Source organism: Sparus aurata, chromosome 11 (genome assembly GCF_900880675.1).
Source record: "Sparus aurata chromosome 11, fSpaAur1.1, whole genome shotgun sequence".
In the NCBI taxonomy this organism is placed as follows: Eukaryota; Metazoa; Chordata; class Actinopteri; order Spariformes; family Sparidae; genus Sparus; species Sparus aurata.
Window position 1 is genome coordinate 24,997,243 of NC_044197.1, and position 23,402 is coordinate 25,020,644.

Below are 23,402 nucleotides of genomic sequence, written 5' to 3' on the forward strand. Positions count from 1 at the left end.
ACTCCACAACACAATAAGGCCAATCACACTGAGGCACATCGCTCCCCTCCTGCACTGCACGTCAACGGTTTTCAGAAGGTGAAACATGTTCAACTTTTCAGCACAAGTAGCAGAGTTGCACTGCTTTCCCTGTTTCATCACATTTGATGGATGGCTGCGCATGCAGCCCTGCTCCACAGGTGCACCATCCTGTTATGTCCAAAACAGGCTTTTACATGGCGATTTGAAAAGCTACCTCACATAGCAGCAGGTCTCTGTGTGATCGCGGCCTATGAGGAATGAATTTAATGCTCTGGAAAGTCATCACAGTGGCAGTCATTTCATAAACTGTAACCAGTACAAATACGTCACTCATGTTACAAAGTAACCCAAGAATGTGTGTCTGCATGTATTTGATTGGCCAGTGCAGAACGGATGATATCCAATAAAATGCAGGCAACAGATGATCCTGCAGATGACTATCACTGGTGCCCCACTGCACCGGTGGACCAGTTTCATCAAGTGTATGAGGGGACTTGCAACAGTATGGTGGAAATACTTTTGATTTCAGATAGAAAACCAACATCAATGTATGTTAACATTCCATTGAATGCAGATCTCATATCTTAAAATAGTCTGCAGATTGACTCAATATATAGATTCTGGTGTTTGACACTGGACTGCAGAAGTATTTGTTGTGAGGCCCAGTCTTTGCCAACACTGGCTGGAAGTCGATGCTGAAGAGTTTTAATAACAGGGCTAACACATACGTGGTGAATTGACATGCAGGGAAGAACCCTGCATCAACCCCGTCACTCCTCACAATGCTCCCGGACTGGTGACATCACTTCCCCCCGCAGGACTGCAGGGTATCAGAGGCCCGGCTCGGGGGGCAGGGTTTGGGGGAGTGAGGGTGTCAATCAGTCAGTTAGCAGGACAGGAGGGCAATACGTCTCCTAAAACCTAACATAAACCTAGTGGTGTTTAGACGGACACCTACACACACAAACAAATGGAGCACAGGGGTTGGAAGGTAGAATCCATTACAAGGACTAAAGGTGCTTTAAAGGGTGCACAGGGAGGGGAGAGGCAGATTTGTTTGACTAATCGCTGACCTTTATGTTGTAGAGACCTCTGAAAGCAAATAAGCTGGACAGACAGAGAGCACAGAAGGTCTTAGAAAGCAAAACAAGGAAGGGAGAGTAAAAAAGTAGGGTAGAGAGGAGGAAGCGGAAAGTTAAATTAGAGAAAACAATTGTGAGAAAGAGAACAAGAGATGATTGAGGAAAACAAGTAGACTGGAAACAGTGACGAGCTCTGGGCAGCAAGTCTGAGTGCTTTTGAACACAGACCGTCTTTCATTAGCAAAACAGCCGAGTAAGTCGCCAGAGCGAGTACGACCCATATTTACGATCATCGTCAGGTGGTGACCTCTGATGATCGTAGTACATGTGGCGGGATCAAAGGAGACAGTCAGGTGAACATAGTACACGGCCCAGTCTCACATCAAGCTGTGTAAGAGACCCACCGATCTACTAGACAGACAGACAGACAGACAGACAGACAGACAGACAGACAGACAGGGTGGACAGACGGGGCTCTCACTCTGGAAACTGCTGTTCATATTCTGTGAGAAACCAAAAGTCACGGTGAGTTATTTTAACTTCTTACTTACCATATTTACTGCAGTAACATAACCTATTATAACTCACACACTACAATCTTTTTTCCTAAACCTAACCTAGTTTTGGGTCCTCAACCGACCTGATAGTGACTGTTTCACAGTGAGCGATGTGTTGTTTGAACAATGCAGTATGTATTATCCCAAAAACATACTTGTCTGTTGTTGTTCTCCTTTAATTTAACTTGCACTCAGTAAAAGGCACAGATGAGTTGTACTGATCAATCAGGGAAGTCCAACGAGGATATGAAAAACAATTTAGGTGCTGACAAAGAAGTGTTACAAATATAGCAGTTCACAATCTATTTTTATCAAAAGGGTTTTCCCCCTGGAGCAGTATTAAAATCTTAATTCCTGCCTTCCGTTTTGGTTGCTGTAAAAATTCCTGTCTTTAGTTTTTTTTTTTAAATAACATTCCTTAAATTGACTCCGGGCTGCCTTGAAACATCCGTGTGGAAATAATAATAACAGGAAAAGCAAAGTAAAGCACAAAACAAAGAACAGGGGGAAAGAGATAGCCGAGAGCAAAGCTACTTCTGTGATTTAGACAGCATGTAACCCCCATCCCCCTACACACACATACACACACACTCAAACTGTACATACTCATGCGCACTTTCCTGCATGATTTACGACAGCTTATTGCCTAGATCACAGATCCCAATCTGAGCACACAAAGGCAGACACTTAAAACAGACAGGAGGACACATGTTTTGGCTGACTGGCTACTGACGGTGCTCAAAGAGAACAAGAATACACACGTTCGAACGCGAGCAGGGCTTCCTGAGGAAAGTGGAATTATCCTTGATGAGAGCGATTAAGAGTCACTAAAGGCGTGTATGTGAGGGGGAAGGAAAACACGGTCGCACCGTGGAGCCCATAAATAATCCCTCTTTACACACTCCGCCGTCAGAGGTGTCTGTAGGACACGGAAAACAAACACAAAGGGCTCAGGTCTGGTTAAAGGATATCCAACTTAATGCATTCACAAGGTTAAACAAAGCTGTTAAATAACAGCTGCTGACAGTATGCCTGTGCTGTATGACTTCGACGAGTGCAGGTCCCTCAAAATCACCTCTTAGTTACTTTCTCTGCAGTCATGAATACATCCCCTGACACATGCCTCATTATACCAGAATGCAATGCAGCTGAAAGACTTGCCGATGACTTGCTGATGACTACTTATGACTTGTAGGCACAATCCTTATACAGAAAATATCTCCCCTTTCTGTTTGAATCAGTGCAATTATTGCTTTCTCTGCCTCAACATTAACCCCAGGAGAGTTCAGGCACGTAGTCCGAGGACTTAAACCCACACTTGTTGACAGTCATCAACAAGCGGATAAAATAAGATATAGGCCACACACATGCCGCTCCTGGTTCTCCAATAGAAGATAATTTACAGCCTGCTGCACTTTTAAAAACAAAGGGGACTAACCGGCACATCATTCAGAGCCAGACACACACACTCTCAGGGTTGTCACCCATATTTACGACACGGTCTGTATGTATGTGTTCACATGAACTTCCTGTCCAGAGTGGGGGAAAAAAAAACGCTACAAAGATGCAATTTAGAAAAGAATGTTATACGATGTGTACAAAAAATATAGTTGTTTTTACGTAGAAAATTTAAAGCTTTTAGAAGATGAGGGGAAAAAAATCTTGGTGGACGATTGTGCAATAATCTCTAATTGGCTACTCGGGTTGAAGCGCAGTGCTCGGCTCTTTCTCCTGTAAAAATGGAGGCAAAGTTCAAGAAAATGATATTCAAGCATAACATTCACACACACAAAAAACCACCTCCTTTGTCTCGCCCTCCATCTCCATCATTTGATCCGTCCTCTGGCTGCATTGACCAGGGGGAGCCCACACACATGCTCGCCTCAAAGGACCAATTCAGGTTACACTGACAACTGATTTTTGCATATGAAAATGATTTTATCTTTACAAAAACACATCATGGGAGCAGCTCTTAGGAGCGAATACAAGCGTCTAGAATGCCTAACTGAAATGTGCTCCCTTTTACAACTTATTCTGCTGTCAACGGCTGCTGGCTGCCGGAGATTGTTCGTGATGGAGCCTGCTCCGTCCACACAGTTCACTTTCAGGCCATTGAAAGACTATTTTGGATATATTCCACCAACTTTATTAGATTTGTCAAAAGGGAAATGACAAGCTGCGAAGTTCAATATCCTGTTTACACTGATAACACTGTAAGTACAGTACATGGTACAGAGTGGCTTGCTGAGCCCTCAGGATGCCTCCAGACAGATAAAATAAACCAATACTGTTATGAATACGTTTTTCTGTTAGCTTGGGATTTAAAAGGGGCACAAGATCAGGAGAGGACTGCTGAGGAGACACTGTATGGGTAAAGTACACAGAGCACGAGAGGATGTGAAATGATGATGGCTCTCGATTATAAAACCTTGAAAAAAAAATTCCTGTTTAGTTTGACTCTAAAAAGGCTATTCATAATATATCAAAGTGTTGTTTATTTTCATGTCGGTGTGTGTCCCTCTAAAGAGGAATAGCTTTGTTTATCCCATCAGTAAGCAAGCAAGATGCTTGTAATGTGGATCCGATGAAGCGCCACATCTGTCTTCATTTGAACAGTTCCACCGTTGTCTGAACTTGACATCCAAACATAACTTCTCTCTGAAGAAGACGTGGGAGCTAAATGCGGAGTACTGACATTCTGCCGCATCGCAACCTAAAATGTCCCCCCGGGTCATATGCGTGCAATTTGGAAGGCGCCAGGTCCAATAAATCCAGAACCGATTGATAAGCTTACTTCAGATGAATGGACATCCCTTTTCGCTCTGGATCAAACTGCATACATCATCTTAAGCTCTACAAATTGCTTAACATCCCCTGGCTCAGGCTCACAGGTTACAAGTCCAAACAGCAAACAAAAGCCTCTTTTTATACCTAGAAATACTCAAGGTAACACTGTGCCTCCCTCTGTTCCTCTCACACACTCTAACACCAACACCGAGGGCAAAGAAAGAACACTCTCTGTGCCTCCATGTCTGCATGTATGTGTGTGTTTTTTTTTCTTTGCAGGAGTGTGTGTGTGTGTGTGTGTGTGTGTGTGTGTGTGTGTGTGTGTGTGTGTGTGTGTGTGTGTGTGTGTGTGTGTGTGTGTGTGTGCATGTTCATGGGAGGTTCAGGGCAAAGTTCAGGGAAACCCCACAAACCCCATCTATGCCTTGTAACCCACAGGGAGAAAACGTGATTCACTTGCACGAACACACACTCACACACGCACACACACTCACACACACACACTTTTTTAAAGCACAGACTTTACCAGACCTGACCTTGACCAGACCTGCCACCGGGATCACCAACAGACAGACACGGGGGATTCTGGGAAACAGGAAACAGGAAGTGGGCCCTGTCCAAGCTGAGTGTGAAAGCTGTGTTCATAATGACTTGTGCATGAAGTACGCGGTGTGTGGTAAACGGTGTAAAGGCAGACTGGAGCTCTCGCTAACGTCTAATAATGTAAATTACTTTAATGGTTAAAGTCGTCTACACATCATGACAGTCCCCACGTGTGAGTGTTCACATGTGTCTGCCTGTATGCGTGTGAAGCCCCCTGACCTGGGCAGCATTTAGCAGAGAGGCATCCAGGCTTGTGGGAGGGGGGCCGTGGTGGGATCTCTGGTTTCAAACAGTGCCGGTGCCCTGGGACCGGGCCATGTCAAAGGGCCAGTCCCTGATGAGCCATATTAGGGCCCGGGTCCCCAATCAATCAGCACTGTGCTAAAAAGAATCCACAACAAGGCGGCAATTAAACCCCACAGTGGACTTAACTAAACATGTGTGAGAGATAGGGTTTGTCGGAGTGACCGCGTGTGCAGTTCTTTGACTCACTGTGTTTTAGAACTGCAAGTGTGCATATGTGAGACTGTGTGAGGGTAAAAGCCTTCTGAGACAGGAGGGGGGGGAAAAAAGTTGTTCCGGAGGTGCAAAGTAACAGAGGACAGAGGTGAAACAAGTCTCAATAGGCTGTCTTTGGGATTCCTTTTAACATATTTGTACCATTGTAGCTAAATACGAAAACATTCAACTGGAAATGCAGCCAATTGACACAGGTGAAAACATAACCTCCATCATTTTTCAAATTGGTTCCCTATAAACTTTGCTTTCACTATTAAATGCAATTTTGTCGGACACACTGCATGAAAAATCCCGGGGAAATCGGGTGATCCAGTGAGGCCGACAGCCTGGCACCATTTACATCTACTCTCACATCTCGATTACACGAAATGAATGAATAAACTGAAGTTTTATCCTTAGTTTCTACTCAGACTAGGGGGAAAAGTTGCCTGTTTTTCACTTTAACAATTGAAAACCGATCTAAAAGTGAATGTAAAACACTGACAGAATGCCTTTCTTAACTTTTGCCAATACAGTTCTATCCATTTTCACGTTTGGCTCCCAACAGGACTAATAGGTAATTTGGGAATACTGCAGATAGTATTGCTCTGGCTCTCGGTTGACCTATGGGTTGAGAAAAAAACTCCACTGGTACTGAGCCTGTTGCTGGCAGGTCCAAATAGGTCTAAGAGAGTCCAGAGTGAAATACTTATTTTTCTTAACCGAATCCCAAATTGAAATAAGTTAAGCAGAACGCCCTGTGTCAGTCTGATGTGGAGTGCTGAAGTGGCACGGGGGCAGCGCATCCAAAACTTGAGTGGGCCTGTCATCCCCCTCCGTCTGAATGGGTGCGATGCTTGTGGTGTGGAGCAAATCATCATCAATCCTGGCCAGCATCTGAGAACCACAGCACTGTTGACACTGGCACTGAGGTGAGGCGAAGTGAAACCGAAATCCAGAGTTTCTCAATGCGGCACACAAGCGTTCACAGTCAGAGCCGAGAGCCTATTGTGAGCAGAGACAGCTCACTCTGTTTGCTGAGAACAGATTGAGGGGGGAGACTGGTTTTAAGTGGCGGACCAGGGTTCAAACCTCCCCGGCTAGTCTCCTTGAGCTTGACATTCAGCGCCACATTTAACTTTTGCGCCTCATTTTTGCACCTACAGTAGGGAGGGCGTGTCATTTATCAAAGATGCTTACTGCAGTGTGCCAGTCTTGCAAAACAGACTAATTAACTTTCTTGCTGAGACTTATCTGAGGAGAGTATCCTAAATATGAAGCGACCGCCAACAGCCAGTAAGCCAAGCTTACACCAAAAAACAGGAAATGCAAGAATTAGCCAGCCAGGCCCTGTTTGAGAGTAACAAAATCTTCAAGCACCTCTAAACAAGCGTAATGAATGTTAAACGCCCATGTTCAATCCATACACACAGGGTAAAAATACCAATTTGTGGTTTCAAGGGGGTCCGTGTGTCAGACTATAACTAATATTGTCACCCTGAGCTGTTTTGTTGAACTGTTTTCAGTCTCTGTGCGGATTAAACAAACAAGATATAACCTCTCACTAAATAGATTTAGCAGTGCTGGCAGGCAGATGGTGCTCACAAATAGCTGTTGTTTCCACAGTCTTTGTGCAAAGCTAAGCAAATCAAACCAGCTGCTGGTGATGAGAGCGGTATTAATCTTGAGAGTGAATGAGCATGTTTACCAAGAGGTCTATAAAGAGGGATCAGGGGAACATGTTCCGTTTGGAAAAACTGTAAATCTCTGAGGGGGGCAGGTAAATTAAGAGGTGCTGCTATGTAAAAAAAAAACTGTGGTTGGGAAGTTAATTATATTACCTATGTACTGTATTTCTCACAGGACGCCAGCAGAAAAACATGAAGGCACCACAAAGAAAACTGCAGGGGAGAAGCTCTATATTAATGAATTCATACATCAACTCAACATCTGGCAATAACTGGTAAACTTTAACTGGACCGTACAGGGAGTTTTACCTGTGTGCGCATCGAACTTACATGTGATATTCTTTGAGACAATTACCGTGCTGCGACTTGTATTTTATGCCACACAGGAAGCGAGGCATGCAAAATGCCCCCCGTCAGCTGATTGCTCAGTCAGCTCGTTGATTTGCCCGTCAGTCTTGATCTGTAGAGTGATGATGCAAAACATAGCCCAGAGCGAGATTCCCCAAGTAATTATCTCAAGTACGAGTTCAATTGCAGCTTAGGTAAACGCTTTGACATGTTGTTACTTCACTAATGAGGATTTTGGATGCTTTTCAGATCTCTGCCAGATAAAACCCTTGTTGGCACCCTTCATCCACCTACACCCACACAACAAGCCTTTGAAGGCAACGATTGTGTAATTACCTGACCTCTTAATAAATCAGATCCCTAAGTAATCACACAGACACGCCAGCTACAAGTCTTTCACAATAGCTGCTATACAGCAGAAAATAAACAATAAGACATTTCCATAAAGTGTCAATAAATCTATTAGGATTACCGTGCGCACACATTGTAGCACCGAATACCTTTGGAGCAAGCCTGAGCGAGCTTCAAAATCAAGTTAGTGTGACATCTTCAAGTCATTACACATTTTGGAAACTGCTTTCTTAAACCAATTTGTCAATCAGCCGGGGGCACTGCTGCAGGTGACACGCACGCACACACGCACACACAAGCACACGCTACAGTCAATTCACACCTCCGTTTTTAACTCTTTGATGCTGCGAATGTATAACTGGATAGCCAGCGGGCTGACGACAACGCAGGCCCCACAGCCCCCTTTTCACGTCAGCTCCGAATTCAATTTAATCCAGTGTGTTGACAGCTGCCTAATTACAGAGCGATTCACCCTGTGTTAGTTGGTTTCTTGCCACACACACACACACACGCAAGCCTACAGGATACACACACACACACACACACAAGCAGGAAAGGTCATACTGTATGTGTGTTTATACTGCGTGACACCTGATTAGCGAAAATCTGAGTCATCAAGTTACACCCCGACCGGCAAATTAATTGCAGGTTTACAGAAAGTAAATAAAGGCCTTACTGTATTACACATGTAGTTATACGCATGGATACATACATATAAATCTAATCGATGACAAGCCAACACCTTCAGATACGTGTGATTGCTTGATTCTCCGTCCACACAGGAGGGTGATGACGAGCAGAACAGCCGTGCACACTGTCAGTGATTATGTTTGTTAACAAATAAAAAGGGGGATGTGGGTCGAAGCAAATGGCAGGAAAACTGAAGATAAGCAAGGGGCAGAAAGGTCAGAAAAAAGTCACACACGAAAAAAAAAGAAGAAGGCAGAATAACAAGAGTAATGAGATTCTGTTCCGTGCTACACTCGTGCTCTTTATTCTCCAGCGCAGAGTGGACAGAGGAGCGAGAGCACAGGAGGCACGGTGGAGGGAAAAGAAGAAAAAAAAAGAAAAAGAAAAAAAAGAAAGCAGCTATTTTTGTAATTGCTTTTTTTTTTCACGAGTGCTGAGAGAAAAGTGGTGGGGAAAGTTTTGAGAAATTTAAACAGACCTGACAGCCAGGGTGTAGTGGTATTAATCTTTTCAAACAGGGAGAAAACCCCGCTATTATAAACACAGACGGAGGCTGAGATCAGCTGCCGTGTTGCATAAAGCCTGTTTATCGCTGCTGTCAGATTAAAAAACCTAGATATAAACTAAGTCAACATTTATAGGACTATAGAAGCAACTGTGTTTTGGGAAATCATGCAAGAAATCTTTAAGTAATGAAGTTAATGTGTGTTTTTTTGGCCACTTGGGAGCAGCGGACAACGCTGACACACCCGTCCCTTCAAAGTTTATATTGACACATTCAGCAGATTAGCAATACAGACACATGACAACGTTGACATTAATTTAGAGTCATGCTTCTGGCCACCAAGTGAAAGGCAGTCAAAAATTCCATTGCTACATGCTCCGCTATGTTCACCAGCGACATGCTAAAAAAACAAAACAATGAGCTGAAAGACACCAAAACTGTTGTGGGATCATTCTCTCTTGGTGTGAAGGTATAAGCAATACCGGTCATTTTATGCATTGTTATTATCGTATAAAGGTGTCACTTGTAAGAAACGGACAGAACTCAAAAGGTAGCCCCAAAACGACACGGCAGCACCAACACTGCTCAGTAAACTCCTTGTTGTATCCATTTCCATATGTAGATATAGTCCCCCCCGCTATAGATAAATCTCATTAAATCATGATAAGTTTCATGCAAAATTGTCATTTATTTTGCTCATTCAAATGGCTCTAGCACGGATAGAAAGGGAAAAAAAGTCAGTTCAAGTTTCAGCCCAGCCGGCCAAACGTGTCTTATGAAGCTCTAATTAATCCCGTTGATTCATTTAAGTGCAAAAACAACTGTAAGAAAAACAACCATGCAGGCTCAAAGAAAAGGGAGGTGAAGAAGAGGGTGTGTGTGGACAGTTCTGGGCTGCTCCGTCAGGCGTCGGCGAGGAGTTATTAACCGTCTCTGATCTGAGCTTACAGCGAAACCTCCCGTCGCCCCCACATAGTTAATCGCACCTGAACGCCGCCGACCCTGGAAATCAAAGAACAACATGCAGCCCTGGGTGTTAATGGTACCATCCTCCTCCTTCCCTGCTAACACTGTTTTTCTTTCACTCCCTTCACCCTCCCGCCGTCTCAATCGCGCTTTTCTCCCCCCCCCACCCCCTGCAAATGAAGGAAGTGTGGCAGCGCACAGAGAGCGAGAGAAATTTGGGGGTCTGAGTTTGGCAGGCCAGACTTTTTCCCCTCACCCCGTGTTTGTTCTGGCTCTATTAAAACATCTACGTGGAGTGGAGGGGAGGGAGGGAGAGGGAGAGGGAAGGGGACCATGGGAGGATCATGGGCACGGTGAACTGGTGATAACTGGCGGCGACTACAGTAGTTAATCACCCAACACTCTGGATTAGAAATTAGAGTTGTGTATGTGAGAGTGTGGGCTTAGTCTGACTTGGACTTGCTGTGAGAGGAGATATAAAGGAAAAGTTTTCCGTCTTGGGAAATATTCTTTTTCTCTTTCTTGCTGAGAGAAACTGAGTAAATTTATAGAACTCCCTTATCCAAGTTGGCCAGAAGCTGTGACCTCTTAAAGCCTCGTCGACACTGACGGTGTTCTTTTTAACCATGATTGGCATTTTATCCCTCTGTTAAATAACACCAGTGTAATACTTTATTTCAGTTTCACTACAGATTAACAAATGAGAGTTAAATAGTGAACTTCAGAGGTGCTGGCAGATAAATGTGTTTTGGACAGATTTTCCTAGCGGTTTCTCCCAGTTTTCAATAAAGGGGGGCTTTTATTGTGAAGAAGTTATAGAAAATGAAACGTGTTTGTAACTGAATCAGCGGAGCCACTTGGTTAGCAGGGATTCTTCGATAGTACTGCACTGAGAGCAGTACGTCATTGGTTTAAGACATACCATAAGCAGGTGGGCCAGTTGTGGTCGTGCCGGGCTCGGCAGCCGAGTCAAAGCGAGTAAAGCCAGGCCGGCAGATGTGATGGAAAAAAAGGCATAAGAGTAATGCTAGACCAGTGGACTGCTTTTCACAACCCTGCACCTATATTACCCAGAGTGCAACTTTAACCACTGAGTGACATCACTGGAGTCAGTTTTTCAGATTACATGCAGCTTCCTCTGGAGCCACAAAAGGCTTTATATTACTTTTTTCACATGTGCAGCAGTACTAGCCAAGACCTGTAAACAAACTCTATAATGTAAAATTGGTGGACTTTCCCTTTAATTATTAGGCCCATGTATCAAATCGAAGACTTTTTCTCAACTACGTAGAAAACACTTGCTTGGATGGAAAATTCTGTGTCATCTTTATGGTCAGAATCCAGATTTTCAGAGACCTGAAAGACTTTGATCTAGACCTGCCCCCATGGACCTGAGACTCTGACAGACTTAAGGGCTGACTTCTAAACCTGTCTTGATGGACGTGCTGAAAGCCTTTAAAAAAAAAATCTGGAGGGAATCTGAAAATGTCTGCTTTAAAGGAAAAGGAAAAGTTCACGCTTCAGACTTTCCTCTCCTGCCCTCATCCTTCTGTCTCCTCCTTCCTGCGTTTCTGATCTGCGCTGCTGTACTTTTCTGCTCTGGTCTCATGCAGCCACACTGAACACAGTCTGCTTAAACTGTAGCTGAAACCTCCATGCTGTCAGCTTTAAGTTTGCCTGTGGCTACTTTCAAAACCCAGCCCTACAAACACACACACACACAAACTGTAATGTCCCACACACCACAAAGTGTACACTTAAGCCTGACGCAGAGGGGATGGAAATCAGAGCAAAGAGCGAAGCAAAGACAACACTGAGGACGTGAAGCTCATGTTATGTTCAGGTTCTACAAGGTGGGTGGCAAGAAATTTTCCCCCCAAATTTGTGAGTAATATTTGTGGCTAAGAAAACGGAAGTCGCAGCGCTCTCTGGAACTCTGGCTGCTTAACACGGGGGCGAGGGGAGGTGCAAACACAGGTTGTGGAGCGTGCAGACTGATATATATATTTCACGTTCACTGCTTCTGGACCAGACGTCTTTTTCCGAAAACTTTTGAGTCCAGGAGCTGCAGGTTTTTGCCGTTTGGACAGCTGTGGCATGAGGTAAGCAGTCGCAGGTCATCACGTGTCATCATTAGTTGACCCTGTCTTCTTGACGGCCTGCCATCCTGCTTTACAGCTAGTAGGTTAACTGTGGCGCTAATGATGAGCAACAGTGACAATCGGCCCACCACCGCCGCAGCCCCGCCGCTGTCAAAGGAGGCCCCTGTCCATTTAAATGAAGTCTGTAATGACTGCAATGAGAAGCAAGATTGCTTGCTGGTCTTCAGTCAACAGCAGCACTTTCCCTCACATGTTGGCAGGAGAAAAAAAAAAAAGAAAAAACAGCACAAGGAGAACTTAATTATTCAAACTTACAAAGTCTGATGTAGCGTCTGGTGTGTTAAAGCTGTTTTTAATGATTTTTGAATTATTCCGATGCTTCTATTAAAGCAGTCTGAAGCTTCAGTTGGATTTCATTAAACAATAACCTTGCACAGAAATAAATACATCTGATAATAATGGTGGTTTTAATTGTACCAGATCCAATTGATTGGCCATTCATAAACAATTATAGCATGAAAAATGTGCGCGTGCATTCACTAAAGTTATTTTCTTGCAACAACTGACTCCAATATGTTCATATTGGGCTGTTAGAAGGAAATCTAAAGGTACACAACTACACAGGAACTTTGCCAGCTATCAACCAGCTTTGTATCACTACAATTACAGCAGCATATGCAAAGGAACAATGTTGAACTTCGCTCCGTTGCTCTGCAAAAATCCACCAAAACACGTCATCTGTTACTACATGGCCTATTTATCGGCCTCAGAAACGCAGCTTAGCATTACTGTTTAGCTGCAATGGAATCATGAACTGGAAGTCGCTGCCATTTGTTCATCTACCGTGAAAATGGAGGCTGAAAAAACTCCAACCAAACTGTACGACCCACAATCCTCTTCCTTGTATGGTTTAGCTGTAATAAAACATTGTTTGTTGACAAAATCAAGCCCCGCCTAGCTCGCAGTACTTGACCTATCAGTGGGAGTGTTTATTGGTCCGGTACGGTGAGGTGCATCCTGGTTGTTTGAGCAGAAGTTGACACTACTGCCTCTTCGCTCTGTTTACTCTGGTCATGTAGCAACAGTTTCAAAGATATTTGTGTCATTTAGCCCAGATCACATCCTCCTTTGTTCTAATCCGCACTCATTGTTCCATTTAGTTTTATTACCAGCATTTTCACATTGCCCTCGTCTTTGATTTTTCCTTTTTTATCGGTCGTTCCCGAGAGAGAAAATCGCATTTCTTTTGAGCCAACTGTCTCATCTACAAATCAAGCTGCAATTTTAAGGGGGGGAAATGAAAATGAAAAACATGTAAACAATGGAATGGTAGAAACAGATGTTTGAAAAGGAGGACTCGTACATGCTAAAATGTGTGCGTACGTGCGTGCAGTCGTGTCAGCGCGCGAGTGCATTTAGTAGGTGTCCGATATGTACTTTGTGCCAGCAGTGTTGCTTCACGGGACGCCGCATGGAACGTGGCCCTGGGCCTTGCCATAATGTCATTGGGGAAAATCTGCTTTGATCCTGTGAGAATCAAACGAACTGAGAACGTTTTTTATCCCTACCACTGTGGAGACGTCAACACAAAGCAGAGGAAGCTCGCCAGACACAAACAAAAGTTGGAGTCGGGCGCAGCATTACTTTAGAGACAGAGCACAAATAGGTCCCTCCCAGCACTGAGAGGAAAACTCATCTCCACCGAATTTGTACTGCATGAAGGAGCCTCCCCCTCACCTTTACCTTCTAGCAAACAACAGGAAAATGCCACAAAGCTGCTGTGCAGTGTCAAATGTTTCTGTGATGATATTAGTTTGTTGCCGAGTCATTTTTTTCCCCCCATCTATTAGCTTAATAATTCATTTTGTGCTTTAGCAAACTTTCCTGGGACGTCGGCTGTGAGACCTGATGTGAATTGGTTTGTTTGTCATCAGAGTAAAAAAATGTAAAAAAAGTAAATGTGTAGGTTGTGCCACACAACGCAAAAAAAGAATACATCGCTGCTACACTGCATTTTGTGCATTTTTACAGACATTCAACGCAAAACTTCAGCCCGTCGCATATCGTGGCACAGATCGTTTTCCCCTCCGTAGGACGTAGGACAGTCTCTGTCTTTCTTACAAACAACATGAAAATGTTTTAGTGGAATGTATATTTAGATGCTTGACATTTTGCATCGTTTGCTTGCATTTGCCACTCGGATCCTATTTGATTAGGCACGCATGTTCGTGTTAAGGGATCAGGACTGTGGCTGGTTTTGCTGTACATTCACACAGCTGGCAGCTAATTGGACGGCTATAAAAGGTTATGTAACAGAAACCAGAGAGACAGATGTGGGTCATTTTCTCTACTGCTCACTTTAGGTTGGAATATTCTAGGGAGATTTAAGCTATTCAACTAAACTCACAAGCACACACAGGATATTTACTTTTAATTATTTTAACTTCATTATTGCCTTGAAATGTAATGAAAGGCACAGGTTTTAAATCGAGACTTAACAACATCCAAATTGTGTGTTATAGACTGCTTATGGTGTTATTACAGTCATCAACATCTGCTTTAAACCCTGAGCTGTGATTGGTGAACAGCCCCGTCCCCCGTCTACATTCCAGCTGCGGCCCCCTTCTGAGTGTACACAGTCTATATTCAAATGTGAACCACGTGAGGTGGGGTGGTTGGTCAGAAGGATTTCAAGGCTCTTACTGAATATTCATACAGCCACACTGAGACCAGGAGCAATAAAATGTAAAATTACAGACTGAGTCTTGTCATAAATTGAGCAATTACAAAATGAAAATTCTGGAAGGACTTTTTGGCTGGCTCGACGCTCGCCAGCGTCAATAAATGCCATGTAGTCTGTTTACTGAACTGTTACTTTAGTTTATCTATAAAGTCATGAGTCCTGTTCTCTGGAATGAAATTTGTATCTATTGTGGACTCAACTGAAACAGGCCAACAAATGCTTATCTGTAGAGATGGCAAATCCAATAAGTTTATCTTCCTCTTGTGATCCGGGTATGCATTTCACTAAATCTGGCAACGTCATGCGGAGATTTATGTATTAGTAATCAAATCAAAAAAACGTAGCCGTTACCACCAATAGTACATAAGCCAATCAAAGATAAATGCATGTCATTCACATACGAAAAATGTGGTCATTTCCATTTGAAAAAACCCAATTACTTGTGAAAATGCTCAGATCACATGTGCCATTATGTTAACCTTAAAACATTTTACATGTGAAAATGGGTGAAAATAAACAAACTTTAGGGGATTTCATGTGCCATGTTTCTTTGCCACAGGTGGAAATTCTAATCCACATATAACAACAAACCAACCACATATGAATGTATGCAATTCATATGTGATGATGTAGATTTGACATGTGAAAATGAGCATTTGCATGTGAGTTGCTTGTGAAAATATCAAGCTCACATGCGAAATCATTTTCTTTTCACATGTGAAAATATTCAATCCAACTGAAAAATATGATTCTCAAATACGAAGAGGCGAATCCCGCGTGATGTTTCCATAAGGGGTACGCAGATGTTGAGCTTGCAGGAGCTCTGTTGAAGTATACATCTGTGATTTTCAAGCAACAACGCGTGTCACACTGCTGCTATTTACATGTGAGTCCTACTCAGCCCCCGTATGCATTCTGAGAAGTACAGCCCGATCAGACTGAAAGAGGGAAAAATGGATGGAGGAAAAGCAACTTACGTTGTCCCTCCTGGCAGAGGTGTAGGGAGTGGATCTGGAAAAGAAGACAAGGGGATTTTTTTTTACAACAGGATAAACAATATTGCTCCCAGATTTCTCCCTGCACGAGCTGCCAGCTACAAGCAAGAATCACTCAAGACCACTGTTGCTAAAAGGAGCCAGATCTATGGCAGGGAAAAAAAGGGAGGAAAAAATATGACTGTTCGTCTGAGTGAGTGCGTAAAACACTCGTCACAAAGCTGCTTCACGGTGACATTTGCATGCCAGTAAGTTTTAAAAATGCTTCGCTAGCAGCTGTAGGTGCACGGACTTTAAGTTCCCTTACCAAACTTGACGAACAACACGCCCGTCGTGGACACGGTGCCCTGGGTGTTGGTGGCCACACACTGGAAGTAGCCTGTGTCAGTAGTGTCCAGGTTGCGGATGCGGAGGCGTGATCCGTAGGGCGTGGATCGGTACGAGATCCGTCGCGGCTCCTGCACCACCGGGGCGTCGTTCTTCAGCCAGCGCACAGTAGGCGGCGGGTTGCCGGCCACGCGGCAGAAGAGCTCGGCCGTGTGGCCCAGAGATGTGGTGATGTTGTTCATGGGGGCCTCGAGGCGGATGAAGAAGGGCCCTTTGAAGACAAGGAGGCAGAGGAGAGATGAGAGGAAAGAATTCAAGGGAGATAAAGAGTGAGGAGAGAGTCAGAATGAGGGGATAAACGCATAAAAAGGGGAGCCAAGTGAGAAGAAACATCAGGAGTGAGATGATTTAGAGACACAAAGACAGAAGGGGAGGGAAAATATTGTATTACACAAGGCCAAGAACTAAGGTATAAATCAAACAACACTTTCTGCGCTACTTAAGAGCTGGATTGGAAAAAAAAAAAAAAACATGCTGCTGTTTCAGAGGAAGTGGTAAAACAATTCAGTGTTTTCAGACACACATATTCAAGGTCTGGTTTTGCAAGTTACGTTGCGGTTGCCACTGTGGTGACACCTAATTTTATTTTTCATCATGGCTGCTTGATGCCAGAGGGTTTTCCACAGCTCGTGTCTCAGCTCATGAGGGCAACATCACCTGTGTTGTGAGCAAAAAACCCTGAAGGAGAACAAACTAAGTGAACCTGAGGCTTCCAAAACCATTGTGGATACCTCTCCACTGTCGTTCAGAAGGGCTTGGAAAAGACAAAGCAAAACATTTTTTGCGTGGTTATCTCCACGACCGCATTTTTCCTCAAGGTGGTCAGAAGAAAACAATCTGGAGGGCCACCTAAGAGCTTAATGTGCAGGGAAAACATTGGTGTTAATGTCAAGAAAAACCTCTGGAAAGTTTCCTCAACCCCAAAACCCATCTTAAGTATGCAGAAATGCTGCTGGTTACACGAACCGGCCAAAACAAACAAAGGAGGAAAAACACATACAGAGGAATCGCAAATAGGAGTCACACAAGCTTCAATTTGTGTGAATGGAGAGGCTGAGGAGTGAAAACAGAAGCGCACACTTAAAGATATGCACGGACACCCACACATTTAAATATTTTAGTAATTAGGAAAGGCGTCCCTGCACAGAGCCAGCATAACTTTGGACACACCACTAAAAAAATGACATCTTTGTAATTTGGTATTCTGTTCATACAGGTCACAAAACACATTTCACAGTTGCCCGGTCTGTCTTCCTGACATGCCCCCCCCCCCCACAAGAGCATTGTTTTGCTCTCCTAATTAATCTGATTCTCCTCTGTCTCTGTCGTTTAGGTGAAAAGTACACTACAAAAAGGTCCGGTGTGCAGGACTTAGGGGGCAGAAATGGAACATAATATTCATAACTTTCATGTATAGTCAACTGAAAAGAGAAATGGTTTGCGTTTTCAATACCTAACAATGAGCCTTTAATATTTAAGAAAAGAGCAGTTCCCCCATGTTGCACCGCCATGTTTCTACAGTGGCCCAGAAGGGACAAACTTACACCGACTCTCGAGGGGGGGGGCTTCTTTTTTGTGGCCATCAAAAGGGTGAAATTAAAGAGTGTTTCCTTAATTCAATGCCACTGAATCCTACATGCTGGACCTTAAAGTATAGTTATACAGTGAAAGATGCAAGTCAGCGGGAGAAACACAATACTAGAACTCAAAGGTGATCGAAACACAAATCTCTTCCTTTAATCGTGGGTTTGAAGCTGTGTGTGCAGGTAGATTTTCTGCCCTGAATCAAGCCTGTCAGGCAGTTATTCCTCTAAGGTCAACAGAAAACATTCATGTGTCTCCAAGACAGCTAATTTGTTGAGGTCAAGATTTGATTTAGTTGAAAGTTATCTGCTGACAGTGACTCTAATGTTGCCATGTAAAAGGGAGATAATCATGATGATTACTGGAATTTATCAAAATTGCCCGTTCTCGGGACACCTGACTGAATGAACAACCTATTCCTAGAGGGATTATTAAGTTACTGCTAACCACCAGCCGTGACAGTGTCGGCTGATAATGTTTTCATGTGTGTCTTGTGAGTCTGTGTGTGTGTGTGTGTGTGTGTGTGTGTTTGTCATCATTGTGGTCCTGGAGACACCTTTTCCAGCGAGAACGTCCACAGAAGCAGTTTTGAGCTCTGTGACAGGTGTTTATACGTCTCTGTTTCTGTGTACAGATTTTGTCAGCGCGGTAGCGTCCCAAGCTTGCCAGACGCAGTCACGAAACTTCACAATTGTTTAGTTGAGATTCAAACAAAGGCCTTAGAAGACGGGTGTGGTCTCTGTGTTGTTATTGTTCTGTGTTGGACACGCACTCACAAAGATATGACTCCAAGTCACCTCTCCCATTTGCCGGCGCAGTATGTGTGCATACGTATTTCTTCAAAATCCATTTCCGCTTTTTTTCTTGACGTCCCACTGTATGGATTAAACCCAGATTTAACCCCACTTGGTGAGTTTGATGCCTGGTAATTGCTCAAACAATCAGCGATCGAGCTCACAGATGACAGAGGTCGGATTAAGGTGAAAGGATCATGTTATGAACCGTAGCGAACGTTTTGCTTGGAGCGTGCTGGTGCCCTTACTCGGTCCTCTCCGTCGCCATAGCAGCATACCTTGTGGTTGTACGTGCAGCTCCTCTGACATATCGTCATGGGGTGTGTAAAACGAGCGCCTACGATGTGTTTGGGAAAAAGACAAGTGGGCATACGGCCTCTGTTTGTGTGCACTCAAGTCTCTGCTGCAGTGCACGACACACACACACCCACACACACACACACCCACACACACTCTGTCCTCCCTAAAGCTCCGCTGAGCTAAACACAGCAATGTGGTACTAACAAGTGTGTGACAATATGAGGAGACTCCCACCACTGACCGCACCAGCACCACCAACTCTCTCCCTTCTCACACACTCTTTATCTGTCCTCCTTTCTCTCTCCACACACACACACACACACACACACACACGCACTCTGTTATTTGTACAGTTCCGTCTCTTCACATTACCGTCTCTTCTCTTCTACCGCACTGCAGTCAGAACACAGCCTCCAGCAAGTCTATGTTTAAGTCAAAAACTGATATTAAAAACATCAAGACCGTATTAGAAAGATCAGGACTCAGAATAAAAATCCATCTTTTCTATTTCTACAGTCATAATGACATGGTTTCCAAGTCTCACCCATCCCGCCTCCCCCACTTTCATTCTCTCCCTTTCCCATCGGTCCCCATCTACTTACTCCTCCATCATTTCATTCAGTCAACAACACACACACACTTAAAGAAAATGTAATACACTCACACAGACCCCTGTGTCGTCTGTTTGCTTTAACAAGCCATGAAAATGGATTATCAAGGTAAAATCCGATAAAAACACAAGTGGTCAGATAGCGGGTTCCTCATAATTGAGAGCCAGGTCAAACTCTGATATGATTATGACCCAAGAAGCTCGCTCTGATGGAAGGGAATGCAAAAGCACAAATGATATATTGCAGCAGCCCTCGACGGTTAATTTGTATCGCTCATTTCTCATAACTTGTTTACTCAGCTGTTTTGCTTTTAATTTTCCATTTAAACTGTCAGGGCCGATTATGTTAACATTCGTAATCACTTTAAATGTCACGAGACAAGCGGAAAGGAGCCTGAGAGGGGAGGCATGGAGCCAGTTTCTTTAAGGAAAAAGATTTTCTCGTTGCACTTTTCTCCGCTGTGTTGTTTACACTGAACATGTCACATTAACCAACTTACACAAAGTCAAAGTCTTAAGTCTTCAAAATTTCAGAATGGGCCATTACGTTAAGTGTGAAACAATCTGTCATCATTGCTGAGAGAAAAACAAGGTTTACTGCAAAGACATCTCATCATTTATTTACAGGGTTCGTACACATTTTTCAAGGTCAAATTCAAGCACTTTTCAAGCACTTTTAAGGGTCATTTACAAAATGTTCCAGCACGTTATCGCTGGGGTAAAATACACATCTACAGGAATATATATACTCATGATTACTTTTTTTTTTAACTTTTTATCACAATTATGTACATTGTATTATGCTGTAAACATCTAAAATGATGTTTCATGATAGCAAAAACTTTAGAAATTAAAGGAGAACACAAAGTTTTATCCAAAAAAAGGAAGCCACTTGGCGTTCTTCAGGTACACTTGCACCGGGCCAAAGAGAGACCTGAGAGCACCCTGTAATTTTCTTTTTTGACATAAACTTTAATAAGATTTTCGCTTATTCATCAAAGTTTATTAATATTGAACGTGTCATCAGTCCAAATTGCATCAAATTCACCTTCTCCTCAGCCGTCCTTCTCTATTGCTACCAGGCTGCATGTGTGATGATACATACACACACACACACTGATTTTATTTCTGCTTGTAATAAGAAAACTATCCAGTCTGATCCCAATGTTGCCAAGACACAGAGTCATAATGTCAAGCACTTTCAAGCACTTAAACTAAAATCCAAGCACTTTTCAGACCTTGAAAACACAACATTGAAATTCAAGCACTTTCAAGGACTTCAAGCACCCGTACGAATCCTGTATTTAACTGTATTATTTTATTTTAACTATAATCATTTTGCAGTAAAACTAAATGATATACTCTTGCATCCATAGCAGGATTACTAAGATTTGTGTTGACCTTTGCTGATACTGCTCTCTGCCTCCAACTGGAGCTGTGATAAATGGTGAGATGGCGTCGTCATTTTGGTCTGTATTGTGTTGTGCTCTTTTGATTATGTGTCCGGTTGAGATTTTATTGTTGTCCTCCTTTCTTCAAAAAGTTCAGTTCAAAAACCTTGTAAACGGAGCTAGGTTGGGATTGCATTCTGCTTTTATCTACATTTCAAACACTGTCCCGGGGTTGTAAATGCAGTAGTCTTACAGAGGCATGACATCTGTTTACGTAAAAATCCCCAAACTCAGAGATGCATGCTTTTAGGGCAGCTCTAGCTGTGTGTCATATGTGACTCACGAAAAATATCGCAACACTCCGTGCAGTCAAGTCATCACCTCCGTCAACCGCACTTACACACACAAAAACAAACTGCCACACTCAATATGCGAAGCTGACACCGATCACAGACGTGTGAAACACTGGTAGAACCTGAGGTCACTGCTACTGGTGACACAATTGTCTTCATGAGGGTGTGAAACAGTGTGTGTGTGTGTGTGTGTGTATGCTTCCTAATGTGTGTGGGCGTGTGTTTCCATCTCTCTCTTTTTTTAAATATCCCAACCATCAACACGCAGTCACGAGGGATCTGCTGGGAATCTGTGCCTATGAGTGCAGTGAACCGAGTCTTGCCTACATGGTGATGCAACACTTCACCGCCTGCGTGCGCCTGTTGAGTCTGACCGTATGATCTAAAAACTAAAAAGCACCTCGCATATTAAATGAGAACAGATTCGCTTATAAAAAAAAAGTGTGCTTCGCCAAAGGCAAGTGGGTCACTTTATCACCGTCTCATTAGTTGAGTTGATGGAAAAGAAAATGGTCTTTGGAGGGGTGGGCCTGCACACTTCATTAGCCGTTATAATAACTGACAATAAAGCAGTGGGGAGGAGAAGAAGGGGGGAAGAGACGAGAGGAGACGATGGGAACCGAGGTGAGGTGGAGGAATAGAAAGAACAGGAGGATGTCCTGCCAGTGTCTGTGTAACAAAGACACTCTGTATGTAATCGTCTCGTGGTGAGTGTTGTGGTATTTGGCACCAGGAGCACTGTGAAACTCAAACCGTCGCGGCGGACTGTCCCTTTAATGTGGCAGTCAACTAAATGGTCGCCATGTCACCAGCCTGCATTTTCTCGCGGCGGTTTACGTACAATCCGACGCTCCCGCGCAGGCACACGAACGTAAACGCACGCACACCCACGCGACCGCAACTCACACACACACACAAACTCTGCATGCTCCGCACTGGACGGGTTGAGCAACACCTTTTGTGATGTGTACGTGGACACACGCTGAATAAGTCACACGGGCGCAAAGCTGTGCTAGCAGGCCGCCCTCAGCACGACGCAGGCACAGAAACCTGAGTGGCCGCACAGCTAACTAAACATACTCTGAGGATACACTGAGGAGCTGGGACTGTAGCCCTGCCAGCTATGGCGAAAGGTGAATTTCATTAAAGTTGGGTCGCGCTCCAACAGGGAGGGAGAGAGAGTGAGGGAGGAAAGGAAGTGAGGGAAGCTAAATGGACCAAATGAGACAAAGAAAAAGAAAGAGAGAGAGGAAAAGAAAGACAGAAAGAAAGCCCAGGGGAAAATGAGTTCAGTAAACTATCATCACCCCTGATTTCAGCCCAATAATGAGCCTCTTTCAGCATGATAACTTCCTGCTACTGATGCATACTGATAGAGCCACGCTACCTGAATGCTGTCTGCTTGGTCAATCAAAACCATTCCCCGCCTGCAGACAAAACAAGTGGTGCAATCACCATCCATCCATCAGATAAGAAGCAGATGTTAGTCATGGGGCCGAGCTCCAAATGACACACACACACACACACACACACACACACACACAGATACACTACTGTGAGCACATGGGGTAAGCGTGCGCCTTTTTCATATTTTATGTTGTTGTGGAAAAACAGAGCTGTTTCTAGGATTTGTTTGGAGCTGCTCCTCATCGTATTTATGACTTTTTAAACATCCTTGATTGTCACCATAATCATTATCTTGACTAAACTTCTCCATCATGTCCAGAAACTACCGTCCTCATTTTTTTTTTTTTTTAGCCTGTGTATTTTGTGTACACAGAATCGGCTGTGGGGCGGATGTTGTGGGAGACTTGGCTTTGTGAGAGATGACTTAAACAAACTCGACTAAATGAGAGAGTAGGAATGAAGGTCAAGTTCAATGAAGTCTCATGTTGAGGATCTTCCAAGTTAGGATATCTTCGTGGAGGATGAGGCAGATGCCGGCTCTCCAAGCCCAGGGGGAACCAGAGGAGAAGAGGCAGGATTTGACTGATAACTCTGGGCAACAGTGTTAAGAATATAGCCAGAACCGTTGAACCAGAATCAT

General features: G+C 43.8%; 1 protein-coding gene across 2 annotated transcripts in view; it reads right to left on the minus strand.

Moving 5' to 3' along the window:
• Positions 1 to 23,402, minus strand: part of ror1 (receptor tyrosine kinase-like orphan receptor 1) — a 138,841-nt gene that overhangs the window by 20,992 nt on the left and 94,447 nt on the right. For both annotated transcript variants that reach the window (XM_030432171.1, XM_030432170.1), the window contains 2 exons: positions 16,244 to 16,534; positions 15,919 to 15,952 (listed from right to left, as the gene is read on the minus strand). In XM_030432171.1, the coding sequence (XP_030288031.1) occupies positions 15,919 to 15,952; positions 16,244 to 16,534 (325 nt within the window). The remainder of the gene's footprint in view (positions 1 to 15,918; positions 15,953 to 16,243; positions 16,535 to 23,402) is intronic.